This window comes from Sapajus apella, unplaced genomic scaffold (assembly GCF_009761245.1).
Source record: "Sapajus apella isolate SASKATOON/1434 unplaced genomic scaffold, GSC_monkey_1.0 scaffold42, whole genome shotgun sequence".
NCBI classification, from domain to species: domain Eukaryota; kingdom Metazoa; phylum Chordata; class Mammalia; order Primates; family Cebidae; genus Sapajus; species Sapajus apella.
In genome coordinates, this window is record NW_022436982.1 from 13446524 (window position 1) to 13470054 (window position 23531).

At 38.0% G+C, this 23531-nt stretch overlaps 1 protein-coding gene across 4 annotated transcripts in view; it reads left to right on the top strand.

Moving 5' to 3' along the window:
* Positions 1–20284, top strand: part of MLLT3 (MLLT3 super elongation complex subunit) — a 269552-nt gene extending 249268 nt beyond the window's left edge. For all 4 annotated transcript variants that reach the window (XM_032300090.1, XM_032300091.1, XM_032300092.1 and 1 more), the window contains 4 exons: positions 3411–3510; positions 9010–9081; positions 10290–10361; positions 16941–20284. In XM_032300090.1, the coding sequence (XP_032155981.1) occupies positions 3411–3510; positions 9010–9081; positions 10290–10361; positions 16941–17072 (376 nt within the window). In that variant the 3' untranslated portion in view covers positions 17073–20284. The remainder of the gene's footprint in view (positions 1–3410; positions 3511–9009; positions 9082–10289; positions 10362–16940) is intronic.
* The last annotated feature ends 3247 nt before the right edge of the window (positions 20285–23531 follow it).

Consider the following 23531-nt stretch of genomic DNA (forward strand, 5'->3'; position numbering starts at 1 on the left):
ATCCTAAGCAAAAAGAACAAAACTGGAGGCATCATGCTACCTGACTTCAAACTATACTACAAGTCTACAGTAATCAAAACAGCATGATACTGCTACCAAAACAGATATGTAGACCAATGGAACAGAACAGAGGCCTCAGAAATAATGCCACACAGCTACAACCATCTGATCTTTGACAAACCTGACAAAAACAAGCAATGGGGAAGGATTCTCTATTTAATAAATGGTGTTGTGAAAACTGGCTAGCCATGTGCAGAAAACTGAAACTGGACCTCTTTCTTACACCTTATACAAAAATTAACTCAAGATGGATTAAATATTTAAACCTAAGACCTAAAACCATAAAAACCGTAGAAGAAAACCTAGGCAGTGCCATTCAAGACATAGGCATGGACAAAGATTTCATGACTAAAACACCAAAAGCAATGGCAATAAAAGGTAAAATTGACTAATGGGATCTAATTAAACTAAAGAGCTTCTGCACAGCAAGAGAAACTGTCATCAGAGTGAACGGGCAATGAACAGAATGGGAGAAAATTTTTACAACCTATCCATCTGACAAAGGGCTAACATCCAGAATCTACAAGGAACTTAAACAGATTTACAAGAGAAAAACAACCTTATCAAAAAGTGGGCAAAGGATATGAACAGACATTTCTCAAAAGAAGACATTTATGTGGCCAATAAACATGAAAAAATGCTCATCATCACTGGTCATTAGAGAAATGCAAATCAAAACCACAATGAGATACCGGCTCACACCAGTTATAATGGTGATCATTAAAAAGTCGGGATGCTGGAGATGATGTGGAGAAATAGGAAAGCTTTTACACTGTTGGTAGGAGTGTAAATTAGTTCAACCATTGTGGAAGACAGTGTGGCGATTCTTGAGGATCTAGAACCAGAAATCCTATTTGACCCAGCAATCCCATACTGGGTATATACCCAAAGGATGATAAATCATTCTATAAAGACACATGTACATGTATGTTTATTGCAGCACTGTTCACAATAGCAAAGACTTGGAACAACCCAAATGCCTGTCAGTGATAGACTGGATAAAGAAAATGTGGCACATATACACCATGGAATACTATACAGCTGTAAGAAAGGATGAGTAATGTCATTTTCTGGGACATGAATGAAGCTGAAAACCATCATTCTCAGCAAACTAACACAGGAATAGAAAACCAAACACTTCATGCTCTCACTCCTAAGTGGGAGTTGAACAATTAGAATACATGGACACAGGAGGGGAACATCATACAAGAGGGCCTGTCAGGGGGTAGGAGGATAGGGGAGGGTTAGCATTAGAGAAATACCTAATGTAGATGACGGGTTGATGGGTGCAGCAAACCACCATGGCAAATGTAACAAACCTGTGCATTCTGCACATGTATCCCAGAACTTAAAGTATAATAATAATAAAGAAATCGAACTCCTACTGTAAACTCGAAAAGCAAAGAAAATATTGTAAACAACATTCTTTCAAACATTGGACAATAGGCTCTATAAGGGCTGTGATCTCCGAGGAAAGGAAAATCAGTAAGGGTAAGTCCCTAATGGTTCTAGTGCGCTGGTTGGAGGTAGGTTCCAAGACATAGTGCAGGAAGGAAGAACTTAAGGGGAAGTCTGAAAGTCCTGCTGGGTTATAGAGTCAGAGATTGTAGGTCTAGTTTGAGTAAGAGGAAGCAGTAAAGAGAATTTTAGAGATCTGTAGAGGTATCCTTCATGTTTCTGGCAAAGCATGCATCTCCATATCCATGGTGGAAGCCTCCACAGGGCCAGGAAAAGAATAATCAAAAACCAGCAGGCCATTCAGTTCCCAAAGCTTACACATGGCTTAGAGAGACTATGTCTTCATCAGCCAGGAAGAAAAGATACCTTAATACATGGGACATCAGTTACAATACTTAGATTTTGTTTACTGGGAGAGTTTATGTGGAGCTGGTATTAGACTTTAAGTATATGACAGAATTAATCAGTGAAACCATCTGTGACTTGTACAAGGAATTTTTTTTTAGGGAAAAGTTTTTGTTGTTTATTATAATTTCAGTTACCTTAATAGATACAGTGTTGCTCAGGGAATATATTTCTTCAGGAGAGAGATTTGATGATTTTTATTTTTTAGGGAATTGATTCATTTCATCTGGGTTGAATTTATGGTGATAAATTTGTTCCTAATATTCCCTTTTATTCACTTAATATCAGTATATTCTGTTGTACTGTTTGCTCTGTCACTTCTAATATTGGCAAGTTGTGTCTTATAACTTTTTTTTTTGCTGATTAGTCTGGGTAGAGTTTTCTGAATTTCAACTGATCTCAAGAAGCCAGCTTTTGATTTCACTGATTTTCTGTTCATTTATTTTCTCTTGATAATCTAGTTTGTTACGGATTTTTCTTAATTTAGAAAAATGCTTAATAAGAAAAGTTTTGCTTTTCTATCTTTAAGGTTTTAGATGATGTATTAATTTCCTAATGGGTCTATAACAGATTATCACAAATTTAGTAGTTAAAAAAAAAAAGAAATTTATTCTCTTATAGTTCTGGAGGCCCAAAGTTTGAACAAAGTCTTATGGGGCTGGAATTAAAATAGCAGCAGAACTTTGGCAGGGAACTCCATTGTTTGCTTATTTCAGCTTCTGGAGGTCCCCACACTCCTTGACTCAAGGCTGTATCACTCCAATCTCTACCTCCATAATCACATTGTAGTTTTCTAAAGCATATATCCCAAACATACTGTTTCTTTCTGTTGCTGTAGCATATTTCCAACGAATTGTTGTATCAGTGTTCAGAACTAGAGACAGCCTTGAATAATGGCACAGTAGAAATGATTGGTATTGGTCCCAGCATGCCAGGCTCCACCCGTTCGTTCCTTAGGTGCCACTCTGCTGTCAGTGGTGCAGAGTTTTCCACGTTCTTCATGAAGTTTCATTTATGCAGTTGCTTCTTCCCCTGCAGCCTGTATTCTAGCCATGTTTGTGACTTTTTCATCTGTAGCAGATTGGTAGGAGGAAAGGAAAATAAAGATAGTAACCTACAAACTGTCTAATTTGCTGTCCTTGTGTAAAGTATAATGGCTGAGCACTAACTTTGGGCCACATTGCTTGTATTTGAATTCCAGAGCCACCACTTTTACCTAGGTGACCCTAGATGAGTGACCCAGTCTTTCTAAGTCTCAGTTTACTCATCTGTGAAATAGGAGATATTGAAATAGAGAAATGGCAGGTATAGCACTTAACACAGTTCCAGATACAAAGTAAGCCCCAATACATGTTAGCGGTAGTGAGTTAAAATGAACTTGTCAAGGATATTGGATGGATTCTGTGTTTTCCGCACCTATTTCTGTGGGTATTTCAAGAATCATCTGTTTGTAATGATGTGGATAACTTGTCTCTATTTCTTTTCAGAGTTAGCTTAAGTGATGGCAGTGATAGTGAAAGCAGTTCTGCTTCTTCACCCCTACATCACGAACCTCCACCGCCCTTATTAAAAACCAACAACAACCAGGTAAATTGTGGGGTTTGCACTTTTCAAGACTCTGCAGAGCTAGGTGTAATCATTTTTACAAAGCATGCGAAAGTTTTCACCCCTGAATTTTAAACAAACTTCTCTTGATGCCAGATAGATGGGAAGCCACAGCCTTTGGAATAAACACGTAGTTAGGGTAAAGAGCTTCTGTTGTCATGAGAAGATGAGTGTGTTCCACTGGACGGTTTAATTAAGTAGTGCAATAAGAGAGCGTGACAAAATGTATTGCCCATTTACTCCTGATTTCAATATACTTTACACCTCAGCAGTAAGTAGGTGCCTTAATTAGGAAGAATATGACCTTTGGGGCTAGTATAAAGCCCCGGTTCTTTCCTACTGGTAATTTACTGGTGGGAAATTAACTTTTAGCTTTTGATTCTCAGTTTTCTTATCTGTTAAATGACATTAATATTACCTTTAATGTTATTGGGAAGGTGACAGATAATATACCTAAAGAGTAAAAGGCAGTACCCAGCCCCGACTTGGTACTCATTTGATGATAGTTCATTATTATAGGTGGTCGACCTCAGATTTTTCGTCCAAGAAAAAAGGATGATTACTTGGGATTTTAAGGAATAATTAATAAAATGCGGAGAAGATAATGGTCATTATCATTATTGTTACAACTTGAGCTAAAGGAAAGTGTATTAATTTGATAGTCAACTAAAACATGATTATTTGGATAAGACCTAGGCAGAACTTTGAAGGCTATGATACAGAGCATTTGTTAAATAAATTAGATTGGGATATTTTCTTTACCAACTAAAATAAACTATTTTCAGTGTCATGAACAATGTAAAAGCCTCACTGAGCATTGAGTTGATACTCTTATTACCATAGTTTTTCCTATCTTTTTGTTTCAACAGATTTTCTATGACCTCTACAATAAATGCTTAATTCAAGTTATTATACAAATATTAACTTGAAAACTAAACTGTGTTTTTCTGAAAATATTATGTTTCACAGGTGTCCTTCAATTTTAAATAGTCTTACCCTTAAATTTGTGGTCTTTGTGTTACTTGGAAAATGTTAGTGTATAGCTGAAGACCATTTCATTTTGCATTTTATTTAAAGCACTAACAAAGATCTCTTATAGTATAAACTTCCTCATTTATAAGGTTTGTCTATAATGCAAATCCATTCTTGTTAAGCAGCAATGGTACTAGTGCTCTTTATTGTACCAGCTAGAGTTCAACTGCAGTTTCTTTGTGTCCTACATAAAAATCGAAGTCCAGCCTCATTATCTGTTGCAGATGGGGTATTCAGCGACTTATTTACTTCTTTTTCCATATTCTGGCTCTTCCCCATCTTCAGGGCCAGCCATCTTTTACCTCTGGTGTGGATTCCTGCCACCACAAGTAAGGCATTTCAGAGGAAAGTAAAAAGAGGAAGGATATATGCATCATGGCCAGTCATCTGAGAACACTGGACTGGTTAACTAGATAATTTGGGATCCTTTCATAAATTTGTGCTTCAGTGAGAACTGGCATTAGGACAGAATTTTTACCTTGACGATATTTTTATATCCAACTTAAGCCGGTTTCAACTTGATTTCTGCATCTAGTGGGTGGTGTATCCGAGCTACAATACATCAGGGGCACAGCAGTGGCAGCGCCAGGAGGGAAGGGCATTAGGCTCTGCTTTTGTGCCCCTTACTAATTTCCTTCAGTATCTCTCCTAATCACAGTGAAGAGTGGGCTTGCCAGGGAATGCAGCTCCAGCAAGCTCCCTTTATGCTCTTCAAACCTTATGGCTGCCCTTAAGCCCTTCCTGAATAGGCAGTCTTGAACTGACCTTGGCTTTAGGGAAAGGTTTAGACTCTTTGTCAGACTATTTTTCACCTGTCTAGCAAAATAAAACCAAAACGGCTAGCATCTATGTGGAGAGGATAAAAGTGACCTTATCTGATTAAGTAGCATACCCCTGGTTCTTTGGCGTGTTTATTTGGCAAATGCCACTTCACACATGTGAATCGTCAGTCTGCCAGTAATACTCTATTATGTGTCGCTTTCTCCATGCACCTGTAAGCATGATAAGAAAGTCCATGTGCTTCTACTTTTAGGTAGTCTGGGTTAGGAAATACATGTGTCACAAGAGAGGTTACCTCCTTAGTACTATGTCTCAGAGCTGAGAGGACAAGAACAGGTTTTTAAAACTTTGTTTAGTGTTGATTTCTTAGCTCCCTCAAGTTACTTGCATTGAGGTCAGGTGTGGTACTATCCCTTTAAGACAAGCTTCTGGGACTTAAAAAAGTTACTAGTATATCTTAGTTCTCTATGGTGATGATGTAAGAGAGTAAAAATTTCTTAAAAAGCAATCAAATTTTACTCTGGAATGACTTTTTAGTCATATTTGAATGTGTGTGTATGTGCGCAGGAGGGAGAGAGTAAAGTAGGGGGAGAGAGACAGGGATAGCGAGAGAGCATGAATCTGAATTTTCACATTAAAGAATTGAGAACATACTCGGAAGGACTAACTCCAAAATGGGAAGACTCTGAGTTTCCTTCTTCCATACTCCTTGTCCGTTCTCTCTCTATGAATTGATAATGATCTCTGAGTTTGGTTAAGTACCAGGCAAAGCCGAATTGTCCACTGCCTTTTCTCAAATCTTCCAGGGACTAGAGAAGAGGGGAAGTACTAATGGAGTCAATCATTTTCATACTGAATAAAAGTGAACATAGACTCACACATCAACCAAGCAAGTAATTAACCTGAGTACTGTTGGGAGCCACTGTCATTAGCATGAAAGATATCTATCTGTCCATAACTGAGTTGTCATTCTTCATAAAGGGATACAGAAAAAAATAATCTTGAAAGTTTTTCAAGACATTTCCTCAGATTAAAGACAGAAGTGCTACTAAACCACAATTCTTCTATTTTCAGATACTACTGTATCTATACATGGAGTAGCTAGGCAGTCTAGGTGGCTTTGCTTCTCAGTACAGTTTAAAAGGGAATAATAAAGAGTGTTGCATCATTTTAAACAGAGATGGTTTTTTCACTCCAAACCTCCTTTATGTGAATGTCAAACAAAAACAAAATACATCTTTTTTAGCCAAAAGCCTGGTGGGGAGGGAGGGGAGAAAGGACTTGAAGGAAGGAAGTGATCCACTGGACGCAAGTCAATATTCAGAATATCATAAATCACCTATCAGCCTGAAAGGCATGTTGAATGAAATTAAAAAGAGTCTATCCAGTCAAACTGGTTTAAAATAAGCCTGTGGAAGACAAGGTGTTGTACTTTTTTATTCTGAAGTTGTTTCCCTAAAGATAAGAAATGATCATAAATAAAACAATTGTCTTCAGCAGGGCTGAGCTCTCTCAGAATGAGGTTTTGACAAAGCTGTTTATTTTGGAGCAGCGAGAGATCAAAGAAGGAAGATTAACTGAGCCCTCTCTGGGCAGCCACTCAGTAACTTGAGGCGGGTCACTGACACCCGGAGCTTTTGTTCCTGCCACTGCAGCTTCAGAAGAAAGAAACTAGGATTTCAATGTATTTTGGCCTTCTGTGCTGTAGCACTTACGGAATGTGTGGGGTGGGACTTAAGCATCCAAATGTTCTATTTTCTGCTTTGAAGAAAATGTGGCAGAACTCTCTAAGCCTAGTTAGCAAAGTTCTATTGCAAATACAGCGTCCTCAAGTCACTTCAACACCCAGAGTGCAGGGAGTTGGAGGAGGGGTTCGTGGGAGTCAGCAGGATATGATGGGAACAAAATTCAGTTCTGTAATACACAAGGCAAGCAGGCAGGCACTTTTTTTTTCCTTTCTTGCCTGAAATCTCAGCAGATTGTCTCTGCATGCCCAGCCCAGCAACTGAGTTGGCGAGGAGTGCCATCTACTGACCTACTTACTCCTAGGTCTCAGCACTGATTTTTCCCTTGAGGTCTCTCTTCCAACAACAATGGAGGAAGAAATTCTGAATGCAGTGGAGTATTTGGTTTCCCTTACAGTGGAGCATGTTAAAAATGATTGCCTTGCCTCTGCTAACAAGTAATTTCCTTGTGTTGCCAAAAGTATTGTCTTTTAAGTTAGCCTGGTCAAATTAGTCATTTGGTTATCTTCATATTAAAAACAATGAAAAAAGTATGATTCTCAGGAAAGACTGTTAGAAGGGCACTTTTTCCCTGTGTATTATTCTCAATTAAAATAAACATATGCCCTTTCAGGAGTATTTGGTCTTTTCCAGGATGTCATGTTCCTATTTTCATCCAGTAAAATGTTTATTAGTAGTAAAAAATGTTAAAGCTGAGTGGGAATCTGGGTGCTAACTTGTTCGTCTCTGCCATTTCATCCTTTGCCGTCCAGAAATATTAAATGATAAGGCTGGGACTTGAACTTGGACTTCTGAGCCTAATCGGTGCTCTTGCCACTACAGTGGACTCATTCTTAAAATCTTTATGTTATGGAGTGTGGTAGACTTGTGGACAGAACTGTTACTACGTTAGGGCAGAGAATAGGTAAAGAGAACAGTGGGAATATAAAACTTCTTAGGATAAATTATTCCTTTATTTGGAATTTTCCTCCTTTAATATTAGTCTCCAATTATAGAAACTCATTTCATAATGAGTTATAATGAAAAAGACAAATTTCTTTGCTTTTTATGTTCATACACATTTGTAAATACTCATTATTTATAAATTTAGTGGTTCTTAGCTTTTTCAAATGAGGGCCATTTAAAAATACTTCCCTTTTAATCCCCAGTTTTGAAGATGCTGTTAAAGAAATCAGCTGCGTTAATTAAGAAATAATTTTCTTCTCCTTTTTATTAAGTAGAAACATAGTTTCCCACCAAAGCTTCTATATAATATGTAAAACTATTCATAACTTAAGTTGTAATCAGTCCAGATAAAAGGAAAGGCACTTAGTGTTTTACCAAGGGTAAACACATCATTTCTTAAAAGACAGAAGATAGTCCTATCTCTTTATTTCTTGAGTTGGAGGATCCCAAATTGGGAGCAACCAGTATAACTCATGGCCATCTTCATTTCCAAAGCTACATCAGTTTAGCATATATGAGTAATTTTTAGAATGTGAAAGTTAGGTACTAAAAAGGGCACTTGAGTATTTGTTTTCATCATCCCTAGCATACTGAACACTAGTAGTCATGCTGAAACAGCAGAATGAATAGGAAAAATATTCTTGCCAGAGGGAACTATAATCTCGGTATAACTCAGCTGCTATACATATGGTGAGAGTCTTGTTGCAAAAGAGAAGCAACCTTGGAAGCTTAGATCAATTTCCTTATCATCAACTTTTTTTTTAGTTCCACTACTCTGACTCAGCATTTCAGATCCAAGTAACTTATTTTGCAAGGAAAATAAGATTAGAGAGAAGAAGGAAAATGTACAGAAAATAAATGCTATTTGGATAGTTAATGCTTCTGTATATTTCATTTAGTGAGTGCCTTTGTTTATGTGGCTAGTTAGCTAAGAGATGCTTGAAATAAAATTTAACACAGTGTTCTCTTTGATCTCTAGATTCTTGAAGTGAAAAGTCCAATAAAGCAAAGCAAATCAGATAAGCAAATAAAGAATGGTGAATGTGACAAGGTAGGTTTCCAGTCTGTTACTAGGAGGACTTCAACACTGACAAGTCTTCTGCTTCTTTCTGTTCCCCTTGATCATCTTTGCAGGTTCTTGTTTCATTTTTTTCATCAAAGTGTCCAAGATGCCTAAATGATGAGTATTTCATCCCAGTGCTTTGTAGTTTATTTTCCATGTCTTGTTTATGTCTTCAGTGTTATGCTTGGCCTCATGCTGTCATTTGCCATGATGCCTACGTTACCAAGGGATTTCAGGCACATTGAATTGGGAAGTAAGAGGATTGTGTAGAGGTTGCAGGTTAAGGAATCTCAGATGTAGGTGAGCAAGACATTTGATAGTAGTGCAGTGTGCTTTCCCAGAGTGTGCATCATGCATCTGAAATCTGACTGCAAGACCTGGTGGGGTTAAGTTACCTGTTTTGGGTAGGGCCCTAATCCTACTTTGTAAGGCCAGAGCAGACCTCTGTAATGCTTCACAAATCTTTTCCTTTGTCTTTATTGCACATGGTGCTGGGGGCACCCATACAGTTACACTTACAAAGACTCCCAAGTCTGAGCATATGGAAAGAGAGGTGTCCCCTCTGCAGTTTCAGGCGAGAGCTCTTCACAAATCAGATGCTGATTAGTTAGTGCTCCCTGTTTTTCATAAGACATTCTTCTTTTTTGTGTCACTTGCTAGCATTGTTTACTAGCAATGCTTGGTATGACCACGAAGTCTTTTTAAAACAAAAGCAAAACAAACAAGAAAAACCCCACACCACAAAATTGCCCTGACTTAATTGGTAATGTACATTGTTGCTTTCATGTTCAAACTTAGAAGTTTTTCTCTTAGAAACCTTCTGAGATTCAAGAGTGAAAAAAATGAAAGTAGCTTTTGATATGTTTAAACTCACAATTTAGCACTGAATTTCCCTACCTTTTGTAGAGATATTGTTGGAGGAAAGTGAGTCTACTGACTTGAGTCTTCATAAGAACAGTTAAGTCCAAAAATTCCCTCCAACTTCCTTTTTAAAGTTTGCTTGATAAAGGTGATGGCTGGTGCAAGAGAGGCTTGGTCTGCAGAGGCCTTTGGGCACTGAGTCCACACAGCCTGGGCCAGAGTGGTATAATGAGAAACCTCCAGCTGCTGCCTATGTATTCTTTCTTACATATTCACTTATTTTTGAACTACTTCTTAAAGTGCTTGTTCTTTTGGGGGACCTTCTTCTCTTTCAGGCATACCTAGATGAACTGGTAGAGCTTCACAGAAGGTTAATGACGCTGAGAGAAAGACACATTCTGCAGCAGGTGAGAAATGCTTTTTAGCTCAACCTTTTTCAGAAACGTCAAGGCCTGGTTTGTCCTGCGGTAGTGTGATAGCACCTGGAGGCCACTGCAGCCCCATACCATCAAAACCCTGCGAATGCCACGTGTAGACGTATTTGGGAAGGGTTCTTATTTCTGAGGCCACCTGGAAGTCTGCTTTGGAGCTCTGTGGCGACTATCTCCCTCCTCTTGTGCTGTGGATGATGAGAACTGGGCAGTTTGGGAAGTGATACTGGATTGTAGTGATTCCTCAGCTGACTGGTGTAATGTGGGCTAAGGGAGGGGACAGTAGAAATGCAGAAACCTTTGGGGCCAGACTTCTGGTTTCATGGGAAAATAGTGATAACAATTTGAGTTAAGTGTTGTAAACATTTGTGAGTCAATTTAGTAACCTTCAATTCTATTCTAAGGAAAATAAATATTTTCTTCATTTCCCTTATCTTGTACAACGTACATTCTATTATTATGAACTCAATTGTGGAATACTTGTAGAGTGGGGAAACTTCTATTAGTACAATTTGATGTTTTGAGAAGATAAGAAGGGTGGTTTTTCGTTTTCATCCAGTTAACGATGTGTGCCTCTGTTGCCTTTCCAGCAGCTATTGATAATGTTCTTTTAACACCCAAAGAGGAGAATGTGTGTTCTAAATTGTGGGGCAGATATGTAGATTGTTTTACTGTTTGAATTTTTTCTTTTTACTACTTTCAAATGACTTGAAGTTAGTACGTAATCTACCCCAGCTGTGTGTTGGTTTTTTTTTTTTTTTTTTTTTTAACATTTAATGGCTGGCGGTCACATTTATATTCTGTGTACATTTTTGCTTAAATCTATAAATATGCACTCTCAAACTTGCCAAGTTTCCTGATTGGCCTGATAAGCTTTTTAACCCTTCTAGAGTTTTAGATTTGAACAAAAGACTACAGACCTGTGATTCTTAACTGCAGATGAGTTTATTTCTTGCAGTTTCTTTTTAGTTAGTATGGGCGAGGAAGCAGGACTTGAGTGGCCTACCATAAGTGGTGGTCTAGTACTTTGCTAATATTTTTCTTAGGCCTCTTTTTAAGAACCAAATGTTGTTTTACCTGTCATTTACCAAATATCTGGGGCTAACTGACTTAATGCTAATTGCAAACCTATTGTGTAATCTTTCCATCTCTTCCAAACACTAGCTCTGAACCGCTGTGGAGCAATTGTCCAATAAAGCTATTAATGCCTACGCTGGGTCCATAGTAAGTCTCATAGGAGGGTGGGACAGGTGTTTGTGCAGGGCTGGGTCATCTTCATAAAGTAAGCCCAGTCAGTGATTCAAGGATACTAGGCCGTTGGGCAGATCTTACCTTGGGATGTCATTGGCATTCCCAATTTAATGCTGTCCTTTATTTTTACCTTTGAAAGAATTGTGAAGGAAGGTGGCTTACTGGAGAATTCCATCCAAGTGCATTATTTTAGTATTCTAGAGGGAGAGAGTAATATCTATGAATTTTTAACCTGGCATAAAGGCACTCCAGGGCACACAGCATTTCACCCTAATTGCATTCCCAGGCCAGTTGAAAGCTCTCAGTCTTTGGCCTTTTGCCTTGTAATGCAGCTGAGGCTTGTGATTATGATACCATGATGCATGTCCTGTCACGGTTTACTGCTTAATTAATTCCTTTTGTAAAACATAGCACTATTGAGGACTAATGTTATTCTCCACCTTGAGGGCTGCTCATCTCATGGCATGCATTCCACAAAGTCTACGTATTCTTTGCTGTGCAGACTTAAACACCTGAAGCAGAATTTCTAGTGGGCCCAGGATCACATCTAGGTCCTTCCCTGTTAAATGCATCCTATCCAAAAATCTGGTCTGACAGTTTTATTTGGCTCACAAAAAGCGGTTAATAGCCTTGTTTTACTCTGGGGGCATGCAGTCCTGGCACTCAGCAGCTAGTTTAATGAACAGACAGCATTGGATCAAGGAGCCTGTGTTCCTAAGCCACTTTTTCAAAGGGCATAAATACAGTAGAGTAGACACAGTCAAACCAAGAGAAGTGATTACCTAGGACTGATGAATAATTTGATTTCTCTTTAAACCACATGTTCCACATTTACTTGGAAAGTAAGATTGAACACATCTTAACCCCTGCAATGGAGCTCTAAGCTGGGATTCGCATCCAAGTCTGGGGGAAGAAAACTCTGTGGGAAACCAGGTTTCCTTAGAGCAATTTAGAAACCAGCTATCATTCTTTTAGAATTGTCTTCAGGGAATGGGGAATGCGTGGCTTATTAGAATATTCCTTCTAAGAACCCAGAGAAACCTCCCTGAGAAGTTTTCTGCTCTAAATGCTATTCTCCATCCTGGAAAATTACTTGTCATATCTCCACAGCCCTTGTAGATTGGAGCCTGATGGCCTGCCCCTTAACCAAGGGAAGGGCACACATTTTTATGTGGTGGTGTACAGTGCCTTCCAGACCATAGCAGAGGCCATTCTATGGGAAGACCTGTGTTATCCCAGACCTGGCTCCACTTCATACAGAAGCAGTTAAAGCAAAGCCTGTTCATTATTTCCCACAGTGAAGAGGCTGCTTCACATGAAAAAAGCCCTGGTTTTTGAAAGTATAATCATACTAATATCAATGCATCCACTTTTTTATAATTAAAAATTGGGAAAGGGAGCCACAGATCTGACAAGTGGATCTTACCCTGTTTAAAACAAAATGAGGCATCCAACAGCCTGCATAGTACCCCTTGAAAGGCTGATGTGGCAGGAAATAATCCATCATGAATGCTTTCACAACAACCGTCATCTGAAGAATGACTTCAGCAGTTTATACACTCTTCCTTTTCCACTACCCATATGTACCGGGTTGCCTGTTTTTCTTATCTGCAGTCACTCTATCTATTATTATTATTTTGGACAGACATTAATTATTGCATTATGATACAGAGTAATCACATCAAGGTTAAGCCACACTGCATCAGCAGTGAGCGTATTCCCGTAGAAAGGCAGAGTGGAGTTCTTCAGGCACTCATGGAGTGTGTTCAGGCTTTGTGGCCTGTGTCATTGGAATAAAGCATGTTAATGTTGTTTCTGATGCTCTGACTACCGGGATTCCTGGAAAGGAATGCACACTTATTTTTCTTTATGCAGCCCTTACTTAATTGAGGATTGGGCATATGCTCTAATAATTCAAATCATTAATGCGGTTCCCTTTGGCAAATAGTTCCCAACTCCCCAGCTGCTGCCACTGCTACTGCATTAAGGCTGTTTCTCTGCATCTACTTTGATATATTCTTATGGGCTCCCATAAAAATGTGGGGCTCATTTAGTTAGATTTATCCGAGCCCCTTTATATTGTGCATGTATGGCTGCAGGCAGGGCGCGGCATGCTGATAGAGGAGGTGGGGGTGGTATGGAGGTGCTGGAGATCTGCGAGATAGTACAACACATGAGAAATGCCCGGGCCGAAGTTCCTAGTGGGAAAAAGTGTTTATATGCTTTAAAATTAAGTGGCTTTTTTCTAGAAGGGATTTTTTATTGCCCAGTTTTCTATTTACTGTTAAATATTAGGGAGTAACTATATTGGGTCATGGAAAACTGTTTTCTTAAAAGAATGAATTATCTTTTTTTTATTCAAGCAGGCCTTTCTGAGTTTTAGTTTCTGGCATTTTCTTGCCTCATTTATTTTAGTGCTAATGAAATGGCTAACACTCATTGGGGCCGGGAGGAAAAAGTATCAGGTCTGTAATTCATGCTCAGTTTAGTTACCTCCCACATAATTAAGGATCAGTTTATAAGATAATCATAATCATGTTATCCTGACCTATGTAGCAATTTACCATTTGTAAGAAGCTTTACTTATGATATCTTGTTTGATCACCTGTCCAAACTTGTACAAGTAGAACAGGTAGAATTACTCCCATTTTACAGATGAGAAAATTGAGGCTCAGAGGTTATGATGTTCTGTCCAATGCCATTGAAAGAGCGAGCAGAGTCGGAATTTGATAAGCCAAATACAGAACTCTGCTCTGAATGCTTTGTCAATTACCTCCTGATCAGCTGGCTGGGGAAAGGAGTTAAATTCTGGTCTGCTTGTCATTTGCCTTCATTGTATAAATTTGAAATTCTAATAGCTCTGAAGAGACTACTTGTTTCCATCCCGAAATTTACGTATTTTCACTAGATCCATAGTATTTTTACACAAAATGGCAAAAAAAATTATTCCAGAAAATACATACTCTTAGTTCAATTGATGTTAATTATATAGGAAGTATATGATTAGCATGAAAAGTCTCTGTGTAGGCATAGCTCTGTGTTTGTGGTTCTGTATGTAGATATGTGTGGATGACTTGTTGAAAGTTCTATTACTATTAATAAGGGTCCATTTTAGATCTTTTAGTTTTAATAATACCTTGTTGGATAAATTTTTTCATAAATGTAGTACTTTAACCATAATTGGGTGCACACCTTCTAAGAATGTCTTGATGCATGTAACAACATTGAGTCTAGTGGTTTAAGCAAGTAAGGTTTCCTTCTGACACCCTCCTCACCTATAACAGTAAGCCTGGAGGTAAGTAATCCGTGGTTGAGGTAGTGGTTTAAAAGATGCCACTGAGGACACAGGCTCCTTGTCTTTCTGTTCTTCTATCTTTCATATATTGTATTCATCTACTTAATGGGAAGACAGCTGCTGCACTTCCAAGCATTGCATTTTCATTGCAGACAGGAAGAAGAAAAGAAGGCAAAAGACACATGCCCATTGTCCATACCCTTTTCAAAAATATTCCTGAAAACAGTGAGTTCTGACAAATAAATTTTAAATAGCAGCATCTGACAAGTGCTGCAAGTAGGTCTGGGGAGGCAAGCATTGTAGCTGGGAAGCTGTCAGAAAATCGGCCTTCTGTTAATAAAAAATAAGGAATAAATGGATATTAGGGAGTTAGTTAGCAGCATCTGTCATTGCTTCCACTATGACAGTAGCTTGTTTTATTACTAAGGCCATAGTTATATCCCTAAAAAATAGATCCTGAGAGTGGGTAAGACAATAACAGCTCAATCTGGAGCTGAGTAGTTAATTGGATTGAGGGTGAATATGTATTTATGCTATTGTGGAAGTCAAATAATATGTCAGAAATGGGGAGCACATTTTCTATTAGGAGCCACTGACCTAGAAGGAGTAGCTCACAAATTTACCATATTTTTTAAAAGAAAGCTAATTGTCAGAAGAGAAGGTTAAAAGTTTCAGTTCTGCTGTTACTCAACTTGGCATTAGGTAATCTAAAACTTCATTAAATAAATGATAGGCTCAATCATTAAAATTGTTATCTTTTTTAAGATTGACCTAAAGTTAATCAGAAGTAAGTGTTAGAAAGAGAATAATAGACAACTCAAATCAGGTGGAAATTTGCCAGCTGCTTACTCTGTGCAAATATTTTCTTATCGCCCTGATACTAACTTTCCTCCCTTCCCAAAAAAACTTTGTCCCCAACACACCTACTTCACACCCACACTGCTCTGGTACAGCATCCATGTCCAATAAAACTGTTAGTAGAATAAAAATGAAAAGACACTTTGCAAGATAAAAGAATCTCTGAAACTGATAAGCAACATCGTTCTTAATGTTAAGACTTCAGAAGTGTTCTCCTGAAAGCCAGGGCAAGAGAATAGTAATCGTCATCTCTTTCATTTAACATTTTTCTGAAAGTTAGAACCAATACAAGAAGAAATGAGGTATAACTATTCCAAACGACAGGACATAGGCATCCTTTCTTTTTCTAGATAATATTTCTATTTAATTAAATATCTTAAATATTTAAAATCTCCCCAAGATATTCAGGGGAATCAACTAAACACAACTAAAAGTAATGTATATGTTTTATTTTTCTGTTGAGGTATAACAAAGCACACAGAAAGGTGCATTTTCGCCAAAAGGCCATATCTTATGTAACCAGCACCCAAATCAAACAACAAAACAGTTCCAGTACCCAGGAAGGTTCCCTTGAGCCCCTCTGGTCACTACCTATCGTCTCGGGGGTAGGATTGTAGACAGTTTCTTTTTCTTTTTTTGGGGGGGGCGGTGGGGGATGAGTTCCTGTATTTTCCAAATTATTAACAATTATATAATGATAAAGGAAAATGATGTTATATAGGTATGAGTGTGTGTGTGCGTGTTTGTGCTTAAGTAGTTTTGTTATTTCTAGGGGGGTTTTGTTGTGTATCTACTATGTATAATCATTCTCTGTAGAGTCAGTAGCTAATTTTTAAAGGGTCTTGAAATGTTTTCTCCCGCTAACTACTCACTCACAGTTAAATATTCTGTTCATGACTTGAAAGCAGGAATCATTTTAAAGGGTATGAAAAGCAAGACAGGTTCTCACTGGAAATTTCTAAGGCTTAATATACCTTTGACTTACCAAGTTGACTGAGACAGTTTAATGCTATTCATGGTATGGGACCTTTTTTCTATAAATAAGAATGTTTATCCCTTGATTTCATATTTGATCCCCCCTCTATTACTCTCTCTTTGCTTTTTGATGTGTGCTGCTTATTGCCCAAACTTTCTCTTCTTCACTCCTCTAGATCGTGAACCTTATAGAAGAAACTGGACACTTTCATATCACAAACACAACATTTGATTTTGATCTTTGCTCACTGGACAAAACCACAGTCCGTAAACTACAGAGTTACCTGGAAACATCTGGAACATCCTGAGGATACAACAACTGGATGCATAAAAAACTATTTTTTTTTTTTTTTTTTTTTTTTTTGGTTGTGATTTTTTCGTTGTTGTTTATATGGAAACACTCAGAATGATGCAACCAAAAGGGAAAAAAAAAATAAAAATCAAACAACCTTCAGCTTTATTTTTCTTTAAAGCCAGTCATCATCTCTTGATAAAGGAGAGGTTAAAGCAAACCAGCCTCAGCGGACCACTCTTCTCTCCAAGGAAATCCCCGGGAAGAGTTAGCCTGGATAGCCTTGAAAACAAACAAATCAAACACAACACAAGAAAACTCAAAGAATGTGTATGGTATCATGTATCTCTCTGTGGTGGTTCATTCCACAGGACAAATGCATATTCAACACACTGCCTTATTACATAACTGATCTATTTATTATCGCATACAGATATTCTAAAGTCGTTGAGGGAATGACACCATCAGACATTCTAAGTACTTGGTCCCGTGGATGCTCTTTCAGTGCAGCGCCCTTGCCATCCCAAGCCCAGTGACCTTACTCGTATACTGTGCCACTTTCCACCAACTTTTTCCAAGTCCTTTAACTTGTTGCAGTCTGTATTTTCCACCTTTTGTTTTTCCAGTTCCAGGACACAGATTATCAACTGGGGGGACCAAATAGCCACCTTGATTTTCTTCTTTGTGGTCTTTTTCCTGAAAGTTGGGGCCCAGTCCTTGGCTGTATCCATGTAATGATCTTGGACCATGGTAGAAAATGCACCAAATAGGATCATATGAATTGCTGTCTAGCCTTAGTCAATAAACTTGTAGGACTTTTAAACAAAAGTGTATCTGTAAATGTCCTGAATCCAGCATTGTTGAGCTGTCATCAACATTCTTGTGTCTGTTTTACTGTTACAATATTAGGTGAATATGGAAGTAAAGGCATTCCACAGGATCATCACTTAAAAAAAAAAGGAATTCTGGTCCTGTTTTCTAAAAAGAAAAGTTGTAGAAATTCTTAATTTGGATCTATTTATTAGTAAGAGTTTCAGCTTTCTTCAGCTGCCAGTGTGTTGCTCATCTTTATCCTAAAAACATGGAATCAGAGATTTTTGTTTGTTCATATATGATTCTCTTAGACTTTTTTATATTTGAAAAAATTAAAATCTTTCTTTGGGGGAAAATTCTTGGTTATTCTGCCATAACAGATTATGTATTAACTTGTAGATTCAGTGGTTCAATACCTGTTTAGTCGCTTGCTAATGTGTCCAGAAGGATTTCTTGTATTGGTGAAAGATGGTTGGGGATGGGGGGATATTTTTGTTCTTGTTATACCCTTGTTTTCAAACTAGAAATCTGTCCTGTGGCATGCAAAAGAAAGCAAATTATTTTTAAAAGAAAAAAAAAAAAACCAAAGTACTTTTGGCGTCATTATTCTATCTTCTCCACAAGTGGAGAAACGAAAAATAAAAACAGCTCATTTTCCAAGTTTTTACTAGAAATTCAACTGAAAAGAAGAGAAATGAAGAAATACTTCTGGATCCAAAGGTTCGTCACTGGGTCAGCCTTAAGAAAGTCTCTATGTGTGCTAATAGACCAGTATCTCCCTTGTTTGTTCCCATGCCAGATGCTGTCTTTTCATACAGAGATTAACTAGTGTCTGTACAGAAAATGGTCTTTCCAGACCCATTCTTTTGGGCAGTTATATAAATGCAGATTGATAATGGAGTTATTTCTGCATTTTAAAAAGGGGATTTTTTTACACTGTTTCTTTCTATCCAAAGAAACTATTTTTTCTTTAAAAAATTATAATACAGCCATGCTCCTTGTAAATTATTTCTCTGAAGTGTCCTCCCAGAGGACAAGTGTACTTTCTCAATAATGATATGATTTGTAATGATGATTGGCATGCACCGTACTTGAAGCATTTGTTGTATAGTCCACTTCTCAATGTGCAGAGAAACTTTGAGTCATTTTGGACGTTAGGTGACTGATGAACTGTGTACTTTCAGTTGTGTTTTGTTTTTAACTTTATAGCTGGAAGGGGAGGGTAATGTTTATATGGAAATGTTACGAATTTTTAAAATATTTTAAAACTTCAAACTGCTAACTCACATCTTCTGATCAAACCAGAAATGTATATGGTTTAATATATCTGTGCAGTTTAACTAGAATAGAAGCATATATGTAATTTGGGCCATTTTTATTTCTGTAACTAAATTGTTGGGCAAAACCTATGATTTGCCAATGTAAAATTGTTTTCCCTTAAGTTACTAACCAAGAAACTAAGAGAAAAAATGGCCAAACAAAAGGGATAATAAGAAGGGCAGCTATCACATGATAAACTTTAGACTTGAAAATTAGGTAGTAAAGTTAATGTCTTCAGAATATCTTAAAATGTAAGTTTGTAAATTGATTAAATTCAGAAAAACCCATCCACTACTCAAGATAGCAAAATAAGTTTTTCACAAAATTCAGAGAGTCACGTTGATTTTTTTTTGAAGTACTCTTGCTCTCGTCTAATTTTTAAATACAGAAATAAAAAGATCCCTTTGAATTGATTTCAAGTAGTTACAATACTTCTCTTAAAGTAACCTGCTTAGTCTGCCACATTTATATACACCCAACTTGGAAGCCTATTAGGAGTATCTTCGACACATGAGTACTCTACCAGTGGCTCTGGTTTCTTAAGCACAAAGGGAAAACGGCAGGGTTTAATTTCTTTGGTGTACATATATAAATAGATGTTTCAAATAAAATTAATTGGATGAATGTGAATGTGGTTTGAACCAGCCAGAGTATTATAAACTTTAAAAAATATTTTCCTCAGTGATTAGCCGGGGAAAAATACATGTACAAAAATCCCACCCCTCCAACTCCTTATAAATTAGGTTTTGCCTCTGGTTTTGCAGCAGGATGTGTGTTGGTGGGGTTGGGGGTCCTTCTATCTTAGGATATAACAGTCGTGTTAGCAACAAAAATATTTTGCAGCTATTTTACGATCCTCACCATAATCTTCCTCTCTCTCAATCTTAATACAGACAAATAGGTATGTCTATACATGCTTTCATATAGTGTCAAAGTAGGGAAGAACATAAAACCTTCAGGAGATAAAAACTTTAGGAAAAAATATCTCCTAAGAGAGTGTCCTAAACATTTAAAATTGCTAGGCAAATCTCTCTAATCTGAATACTCACCTTTTGGTGGAACAGAGCCAATAAAATTGGTTTTCTTCCACTAAAAAGTTTCTTCAATCAAAAAAAATTTTTTTTTGCCTATATCTTTTTTTAAACCCCCCTGATTTTTAAAAAAAAAAAAAAAAAAAGGAGAGTGAGAGAGAGAAGAAACCAATTTAGGCTTGTATAACATCCCATTTACCACTTCAAGCTCCACAAATGTAGTTAATATACTTGTTTAACAGAGACTTTACTCTTCAATGTTTTAACTCTGCCTACTTAATGGAGTTGGATGTCCAGTGTTGGAAATGGTCAGTGTCTGTTTGGTGGCTCGTGTTCATTTTTGTCACTGTAGAAGTGATCTGCTCTGGAGTAATTTGCTGTTTGCTTATTACTTTCCACCTTTAGCGTTTTGTGTACTAATGCTATGTACTGCTCCTATATTTATATATATATACATATATATATACATATATATTATCAGAGTACTCTTGCTTTGGACTGTTGCTCTAAAACTATGACTATGATGTAGAGACTACTACAGCTGCAGTGAATGTTAAGGAGTCGATTCTCATGGTTTAGTTTAGTCTTGGGCTGGAAGTCTACATCTTTTGACCTCTTTTGTTTTATATGATGCTTTTTATTATGTAGGCTCTGCCATCCCTGAATATTCCTTGTAAAGATGCATTGAAGAAGTCAATTTAAAAGGAAGACAAAGCCACCGCTGTCTGTAAACTGTAAATATGTATTTTGGCACTTGTACTCCAGTATTCTGAAAATAGAGTTATGATGGAAATGCTGACAGATCCTTAATGGTGGCCAGAGCTACCATGCAGTGCAAAAATAAATTAAGTGAAAATGTATTATTGAGATTAACAGTGCAAGACCAATACATTTTATAAATCTGTCAGTATCTTTTTAATGGACTGTGTATGTGTAGTTATGTTGAAAGATACATTGTGTATGCGTGTACATGCTTTTGTGTAAATTTAAGGCACACCATAAGATGTATTTCCCTTCTCTAAAATCCATGTTGAAATGTAAGTAGAGATTGATAGAAATAGGTGTTTTACTTAAACTCACATAATCTATTGCAGCACCATTTTAAAAATGTATAATTGTACTGATTTTTCTAAGAGTCATTTGACCAAAGTTTGGCTTTATTTTGCATACAGGAAAAAGCCCCTAGCCTTTTCTCCAGAAGTGCTGCTGTTTCTAAAGAAGAATGGATGGGGAGATCTGAGGCATCCAGAGAAAGGACAGTGTGTCCAAAACCAGCTGAAGGCAGAGAGTACACGCCTCATTCATTTTAGGGGTTCATCGTGTCTAGCACCATTCTGTGTCCTAAAGTCAGTATATATATAGTTTTTTTTTTTTTTTAAGCTCTGCAGAGATGGGAACACGAAGCGGTGGGATACATTCTCGGCTTAAACTGGGCTATGTGTGCATGATATTTTTTTCTTTCTCCCCTCTTTTTTTGGAGGTGTTTGTTCAGAAACAGTGTGCTGTAACCAGACAGTCGATCTTACAAAGTCCCTGCATTTACTTTCACAGCAGGAACTGCTACCTTGATTAGACAGCAAGGAGAACAACTACAACAAAGAGAATAAAATACATTCAGTTTGGCAAATGACCAAGGAACTGGATGCGATGCTCTTACTTAATAGTAAAGAGATTCACATCCAATTTGAGGAAGTGACCTTATCTTCATTCAGGCTGATAAGCCATTTAGGGGCTTACAGTGGACTGCTTTGTCTGTTATCAACCCAGAACTGATTTTAGGTGTGGAAGCATCAGTCCCGGATGGGCTGGGGTGGCAGTAAAACTTTCTAATGACCGTAATTGGATTGCACTAATCTGTTCCCTTGTTGCAGCATACTCAGTTTTGTTTGAAATCATGGCTTTATACCTTCTCCAGTGTATAGAAAGGGTCAAGATTAGCCCCTGGCCCTAGTGAAGCACACTCACCCAGGGGTGCAGTGCACCACATAGTTTTCCCCAATACATTTGCTCCCTGTCTCTCTAATTTATGACCCCATTTCAATAGGCAAGGAAACCCGGAGAGAGATGACAGGTAGCCAAGCCTGACCCCCAGACCTCTCTGGTTGGTAATTCATGGAGTCTTCAAAACTAGTGGTCTTGTTTTACTCTGATTAGTGGAGCAACTAAGTGTATTTTATTGGTTTCCTTGCCAGGGATACCACCCAAATAGAAAACACAGAGCACATTCCAAAGCTTCTGCTTTCTCTGCCAGGTAATAGTATCCACACCTTCCTGTTTATGCGGTCCCCTTCTGTAGAGGCATTTCCAATTTTTTCCAGAGGTTGTTAAATTGCCTCTGGCTCTCAGCCTTTTGGTCTTAATTTCCCCTTAATTAAAGAAGGGTAACCAATGTGGTCCCTAGGAGCAAACAAGAGAAATACAGGGCACAAACCAAAAAACACTCTGATGATGATAACTGGGCCCCATGTCTCTTAAAACAACACAAATAGTCTACCACCTGAATGAGAAGGCTCCCTGAATCCACTTTTACAATTCAGGGTGACTACTGGGGCACTGGGCAATCTGCACGGAATCGGAGGTGCCCACAGGGAGTGGGAGATGGGCGGTGAGTAAAGGCAAAGTTATTTGCTCATTTTCCCCTTCTAATCATGTCTCCCACCCCATGCAGTCCCCACCACAGAGTTCTGAAGCTTCAAAAGGGTAGAAAAGGATAAATCCAGGCCATTAAAAGAAAATAATCAAAGCTATTGAAAAGATAAAACAAATGAGTCTCACTAAAAGGGCCGTCTGTGCAAGTAATAAGGTTGAAATACTGATACTGATTTCCTAGCCGAACAGCATTCCTCACACATGTGGTTTGTGTATCCGTGTCTGGGTGGGTGGTCTGGTGAGAAGTGCTAAACGCAGCAAGATGGCTTAGTTTTTGAGCAGTGGAGGGAAGCTTTGGGACAGGCTCAGCCCGTGGCATCTATAGTCCCTGCAACATAAAGAGGCTTTCCTTTTGCTTTGTTACAGGATGGAAAGTTTTAACTTGGCTTATTCATTTAAATGTGAGTTTCTATTCTGCACAGAACCAATCAAAGGGTAGGGGTGTGTGTGCGCGAGTGTGTGTGGGTGTGTGGGGGTGTGTGTGTGTGTAAGAACTTTCTTGTCTCTCGCCCCAGCCCTAGGGGATGGGATGTGTGGCACAGAATGTAATAACTCTCCATTTGTTGGAATGTATTTCCTGGGTGTTAAGCACCTGTTAACATCTCTTTGGAAAGTGATGCTGTTTTCAATAACACCTCACTCCAGCTAGGACAGGAAATAGC